General features: G+C 41.1%; 1 protein-coding gene across 1 annotated transcript in view; it reads left to right on the plus strand.

The window, feature by feature from the left end:
* Window positions 1–7,346, plus strand: part of Lrrk2 (leucine rich repeat kinase 2) — a 142,040-nt gene that overhangs the window by 7,396 nt on the left and 127,298 nt on the right. The window contains exons 4-5 of the mRNA XM_029547872.1: window positions 2,427–2,515; window positions 5,302–5,436. Of these exons, the coding sequence (XP_029403732.1) occupies window positions 2,427–2,515; window positions 5,302–5,436 (224 nt within the window). The remainder of the gene's footprint in view (window positions 1–2,426; window positions 2,516–5,301; window positions 5,437–7,346) is intronic.

Here is a 7,346-nt window from a genome sequence, read left to right on the forward strand (position 1 = left end):
GGGTTGTTTGAGTCTTCCCATGATTTTCTCAAGTTCAGTTAATCTACAATATCAGAGAGTGCTGGAAAACTCACTTCCTTGTATTCCAGAACAATCCAAGTGTTTGGGGGTGATTACGAAACTGTTTGTACAGGAAACATGATTTGGAGTCACTCATGCATTCCCTTGCTTACCCCCTCGCTCCAGCCCATCCTCCACCTCCATGCACCGTCTCTACTCCTGTCCTAAGTAAGATCTCAGTCTGTGAAGATGGGAGAAACCCTGGTCTCTCCAGTAGAACACTGTGGCAAAATTTGTATAAAACATTTTCCTCTGCTGTCAAACTTATCCCCTCCAAAGGTGATGGACACCAAAGAGAGCGTCTCTCTCTCTTTGGTAGCAGTAATGAGAAGGACCCAGAATGTGCTTACTGTTCTAGTTGGCGCTGTGAACCTGGGAGAGCAGAGGCTAGAAATGAGGCTGACTAAAATCCCATGCAATAGCCAACTTTATTCAGAGCATCAGACAGTTTATATCCTAGGGCTTAGGAAGAATCACAGGAGTAAAGTGTACAGTCAACCACAAGGATAGCTGCATGTGGCAAAAATAGGTTTTTCCACAGAGGCATATAAAAAATAAATAACAATAGCCAGTTGTGATGAATAATTTGAAGGGAACTCACTCCTATCGGATGTGCTCCTAGCCAATACAAAAGCACATTCCAAGACTGATTCCATATTTTTGAAGAACTTGAGGTCGCGAGACTCTTGTCCTGTTTTCTTGGAGGCGTCTCACAAGCACTAAGAATTCTCCTTGCACGACTCCGTTCCTGGACTGTGTTCTGACAGAATGGAACAGTGAGGGTTAGGGCCATAGGTGGGAGGATATCTACAGTCCTTCATTTTGCTAATATGCCAAAGGGCATGTTTCCTGAGTGTGAAAGAGGCTGTGGATGGCACTATCTGTCTGTTTCCAACAATATAAAACCAAACACCACCAGGCAGGAAATGGTTAACAGTTACATTTGGAACTGCTAATACTGGGCTTAAAGTCTAGTGAATTTGAGAGCAGGGTCTATGGTTATGGAACTTCATTATCTAGAATGGAAGATTTCCTTATCAAAGATCATAGCAATCAATAGTTGCAATATGTAAGTGGATCCTTAAGGTTATATACAAATGAGCTCCTATATGCAATATTCCTGTATATTGCTATAGCAACACATGCGATATATAATTCATAAACTCTCATCACATATTGAAGGCTTGGATGTGGATGTCCCTCCTGGTGCTTTGTGTGAGTGCTAAGTAACAGGGTCAATGACTGAGTCTGGGCATTTGGTAAAATATGGGTAGAACTCACAATTTTTCTATCAAGACACTCAGGTCTCTTAATTTTTTCCAGTATTGTGTATCAATCCACAGGTCAGGTATGTAGTAGGCAAGCACTCAGTCCCTAAGCTGCATGCAACAATAAAAGTTTGGGTTACTCTTTCTATTTCCCTCCACTTTTACTGATACATGGTTGATAATTAGAAAAATCTATGCATTGACTCTGTTCAACGTGTGAATTTGGGCCATGGAATCATGTGAAATATTTGCTACAGTTGAGCCAAGTAGTATTCCTGGTCATTTCATTTACTTATTTACATTTGTTTTGCTGTTGGGGACTGAACATGGGGCCTTGGGCATGCTGGGCAAGTGCTCTGCCCCTGAGCTGCACCCCAAGCCAGGCTGCTCATTCTATAAGTTTAGTTTAAATCTGTACCAGGGGGACATGTATCATATGGGCTTTGCTGAAAAGAACAAAACACAGTAAACGTAAGGGTGAGTGAAAAAGTACCTAAATATTGCTTTAGGTGTTACAGAAAGTCTGAGTCTAAACCTTCATTAAAAACAATTACATTCAGCACTTGGGAGGCAAAGGCAGGTGAATTTCTGAGTTCGAGGCCAGTCTGGCCTACATTGTGAGTTCCAGGACAGCCAGGGCTACACAGAGAAACTCTGTCTCAAAAAACAAACAAACAAACAAACAAACAAATAAATAAAACAATTACATTTACATTGCAGTGGTGGTGTACACCTTTAATCTCAACACTAGAGAGGCAGAGACAGGTGGCTCTGTGAGTTCATAGCCACCCTGATCAGTACAGTGAGTTTCCTGCTAGCTGGGGTTCTATAGTAAGAAGCTGGGTCAAAACACACATTTACTAATTGATGGAGTGATTTTGTATGTGCATATATATACACATGCATGTAGGAGGTGGGCACATGCTTGCCACGGCACACATGTGGGAGTCTGAGGACAACTTGTGGAAATCTGTTCTGGGCTCCTGGGGCTTGACCTCAGGTTGTCAGGGTAGGCAGCAAGTGCCTCCCCACTGGGACATCTCCTTCGATTTGCTGTATGACGTTCACTGTCATGTGATCTTGTTTTTTTTATTCCAGGCTGATTCTTAAAATGTTAACTGTTCATCACGCCAATGTAAACCTGTCAATAGTTGGACTGAAAGCCTTAGATCTTCTCCTAGATTCAGGTAGGTGATGACTGGAGATGCTTTCTGCTAACAATTGTCAGGGTCAGAGTACAAACTAAGTGATGTCTAGAGTGTCTGCGTCTGCATTCTCCACACCTCCTGTTTCTCTCAGATCTCAACCAGCATCTTGGTTCTAAGTGCTGCTTGTGTGCTTCTCCACTGTTCTTATTTCTAGTTCCTTCGTGGCTTCTAAAATCTGCCCCCATAATTGACATCCCTGGTAGCTTTCTCTATCCAAACCCTCAAAGTCTTTTCTGTAGTCTGTCTTTGATAAAGCATCTAGCATTACTTCTTGAGTGCTTGCTAGATTCTTGCTTCATGTGTAACGTCCTTTAAATGCTTTTGAAACCCCTTTCACCCCAGATAGGTGTTTTCCTTATCTTTCTGGCTGAATACTCTGATGAGCAGAGAGGTGGCTTCAACCACCTAGTGACACAATCTGGGTATCATTCCACACATCAGGCTCTCTGCCTAAGGTGACTTCTGCTAAGAGGCTAATAGACCCAAGGAGATTGCCAGATGGTGTAATAGTTATGGTCATTGCCGTGACAGACAGCTGTGGTTGTCAAGAAGACACAACCCCAGATGACTGGGAGGTTTTTTTTCAATGAAGGGGAGGTCATTTTGAGGTCAAGAGAATTTTGTGTGCAGAGCTAAAAAAGCCTGAGAAGACACAAGGGAGGCTGCATAGGTAGATGGGAGACACTCATGTACTAATTGTTTCTGCTGATGAAGACCTTCAGGAGAGAAAAGCAGCAAGAAAGAGTGTAAGTCCCAGGGCACAGAGGACAAGAAACAGGAATCTCCCAAAGAGTATTTAATTCAATGATTTAATGACATGTAGTTTCAACTCTCATCCTTGGGAATGTCACAGTTTTCCTCGGTTCATTTATCCTTTGTCACAATCGAGCGCTCGCTCCAGTGGCCCTTCTGCTATGGTGGAAATGCTGCTACCCATGGTCACAACAAGTAGCTCTGCGTGACTCTTGGACATTTGAAATATGAAAAGCTGGTCTTCGATTTTACTTAATTTCTTTACGGATTTAAATCTGAATGCAAATAGACACATTGTGGCAAGGGAATGGCACTGCCCAGGCAGATGGGCCAAACGCATTTAAAGAAATAATTGAAGTTTAGTGAGAGAAGTACTATACTACAAATAGAATGACACTCACCCCAGAGGGATAACAGCCAAAGTCCCCATGTGGGAGTTGCAAGTGTTTGTGAGATGCGTAAAGTTGTTTGCGTGTCTAGTTTTGAGACAGGGTCATACTTCATAGTACAGGCTGGACTCAAACTTTCTATGTGGCCCAGACTTGTTAAAACTCACCATCTTCATCTTAGCACCCTGCACCCCAAGTGCAGGGATTACCCCTCCACACTACTCCACCTGGCTGACCTGCTTAGCTTTAATCCAGCTCGTCTCCTATTAACTACTAATTGAGCACTAGACAAAGTCACTGGCATTACACAACCTCTCCGTTTCTCAGTATCTATCTTTAAAGTGGAGTTTGAACCTGTCTTATGAGGTTCTATTGTTTATTAAACGTGTTATAATGAAGTGAACTAACTCGTGATGGGCTCATTTGTATTATGGAAACATTCACTTTGAGGCTAGGAGTTTAGCTTAGTAGTAGAATCCTTACTCAGGATGTATGAGATTCTGGGTTTTGTCTCCAGTAAAACACACACACACACACACACACACACACACACACACACACACACACGCTTGGCTAAAATCTGTTTACTGCTTCTATCCTTATTCCATGACAGTTACTTTTGTTGATGGAATAAGTGTTACTGGTGGAACATCTTAAGTGTGGTAGGAAAGTTCATAGAGGAATTGGAGGATGGCTTGAAGAGGAGCAACAGATGTAGCGTATCTAGACTTGAGCCAGCCTTGTGCTCAGGACACTGGCATAGTTGATTTTGTAAAGGATCTTCTTTAGTGTAGTTAGGAGTGACAGAAGAGCCTAGAAGATTCCACCAAGGGACATCCGGGATCACATTTGGGTTTTAGAGATATAGTACAGGGAGTGAACTATCATGAGTTGGATAGAAGTTTAGAATAAGCAGAGAAATTAAGCCAAAATTTCTGCATTCTTGGAGAGATGGGAAGAGGCCCTGATTGGGATAAGGATAATCCTCTGAATAAGAATCAGCTTATTCAGAGAGAGCTTTGACATATTTAAGAGCTAACACTTGAACAGCTGGGCTCTTAATGAAATGAATTGGCTCATTGGTTAGACAAAATGGAAGAGAGAGGGAGTTTGGAGTGATGATGACTGGGTAGTTTGTCTTGGGTGGTGGTTAGACGATGGTCTCATGGATGAAGAATAGGAGTGAGGGGAGGCTCGGGTCAGGGTACCCACAAAACATTTAAATGGTAGCTAGTGCTCAAGAGGCAGATAGGAGTTCATCTTGAGAGCTTAAGAGGCCCACATTTTTGTGAGTGGTGTGTGTTCGAGTGTGCTCGTGCATGTGTGAGTGATATGTGTGTGTGCATGCATGTGTACATGTGTAGGTGCCTATGTGTGTATGCATGTATGTGCACATGTGTATGTATGTGTGTGTAAATGTGTGTATGGGAAGTGCCAAAAAGAAGTAAATTGACTGGTGATTTATCTCTCTTGGAGAGAATTTTATAGGGATAACTTTTGAGACAATGAAGTGCTCTATCAAAAATAAAAGTCCACAAAACATTCATAACCTTCATGCAAAACTAATGTGTCAACTGCTAAAAACAACTATTTTCTTATACTACACTGTTTTCTTCAAATTAGGTAAACTCACCTTGCTGATACTGGATGAAGAGTGTGATATTTTTTTGTTAATTTTTGATGCCATGCACCGATATTCAGCCAATGATGAAGTCCAGAAACTCGGATGCAAAGCTTTACACGTGCTGTTTGAGAGAGGTAAAGTGTAAATTCTGTATTCTGAGGTATACTTAGGAAGAATGGCTTGTACTGGGAAAAGTTGACTATAATTGGTGAGAAAAAATGGTGTCAACTCTCACTCTTTACAAAGCAAGACAAAGTTTGTTCGTTTGGTAACGTTGCTTTCTTCTGTGCTCTCGACTTCACTCATAGGTTATGCATCATCTGGTTGCAGTAGACTTCCTTCCATTGCATAACAGGCCATGAGTTCACTTTGCAAAGTGGATGGTATGGGTGTTAAAAGGGAGAAAGGAAACTTAAGATGGGGTTATGATTTTGAATCTTGTCAAACTTGAAATTGTTACATGCTCTGTGTAGAAACTGGACAATCACATAGTATCCTTGAGAAACAAGACTGGTGGGCATTTCACAGCAGGTTCAGAAACTGATAACAAATTATTGCGCTGGTTTGAGCTGGTTTTGTCTAGTCCTTTCGCTGACTTGAGGAAATGGGTCAGAGAATTGAGCAAGTTGTCCGAGGTTAGCAGTTGGTTAGCACACAGTGGTTGCCACTGGTTTGGAGACTCGATGATCAGGCTTTGTGAAGAATGCTAGGGAGGAGAGAGGGAGAGCTTCAGCTCTTCCAGGCTGTCTTCTCTGTGTTACAAAAATGATAAAATTTGAAACTTTTTGTCTCATAGGACCTGTATCTATGTGTTTCAGTTTGGATAAATTGTTACACATGAAGGAACACAATCACTAGGCTCTCAACAGTGCTGTGTCTTTCCAGGACAAACGGACAGATATTAGCAATTATTAAGCAAGATAATCTTAATTCAAAGATCATTAATGCTTAGGGCATGTTACATATTCTATAAATATAAGAAAAAACAATTTATGATTTTTTTCAGGAGTATCAAGTTGTCCGAGACAGTAATTTGGCTAATAAAGTTAATTCTGAAAAGTAAGCTAATAAAGACTTAATAAAGACTTCATTTTGTTATCAAAAATGAAAAAGGTATTTCAGACACTATACTATATTTTTAAATATAAAGCTTCTATGGTGTCTATCATTAATTAAAGTAATCTAACCAGTTTCACATTATCTTACCTGGTATACATTTGAAAACAATTAAGGCTGGTCACAAAGGGCTGTATTTCCTAATATTTTGTTGGTGCCATTTTCAACCTAACAACCTGGTGTTTTAAACAGTTTGTCAAGTTTCTACTTAAAAAAAAAATATGACTCCAAATGTAGCTCAACCTCCTCTGATTATAAAAGCGAAGAATGACAGTTTTTGATCTCTCATGGAAAACCATGAAGACAGAGTATTTCAAAGTCCACTTGCTACAGTTAACAGCTTTTGAACTGACATGCTGAGATAACTTTCCCATCAGTGGTCCACCATAAGTCCCCAGCTTTTCAATATCAAAATCACATTTGTAGCAGATGTGCAGCTTGGGCTTTAGGTGGGTCCCCTAACATTTGGAGTGGTGTTGCTTGCCATTGGATCCCCTTTTCCTAGCTGGACTGACTGCTTGGGCCTCAGTGGAAATGGATGCACTTAGTCCTGCTCTAAGTTGATGTTCCAAGACAGGCAGATAACCAAGGGAGGGCTGTTCTTCTATAAGAAGAGGGGAGAAAGTTATGGGGGAGGAACTTGTGAGGGTAGGACTAGGAGAAGGGCCATGATTGGATGTAATGTGAATTAAAATACAATGAGAAAAAAATAGGGGCTGGAGCGTTGGCACTTGCTGCACAGGCAGAGAATCCAGCTTCAATTCTAGCACCACACTGTGTTTCTTACAAATAACCGTGACCCCAGTTCTAAGGGACCTGATCACATTTTTGGGCCTCCTTGGGTTCTTTGGGCATATGCTATAATACTGACAAGCAGGCACACTATAAATATACTATATATATATATATATATATATATATATATATA

This window comes from Mus pahari, chromosome 17, assembly GCF_900095145.1.
Source record: "Mus pahari chromosome 17, PAHARI_EIJ_v1.1, whole genome shotgun sequence".
Taxonomy (NCBI): Eukaryota; Metazoa; Chordata; class Mammalia; order Rodentia; family Muridae; genus Mus; species Mus pahari.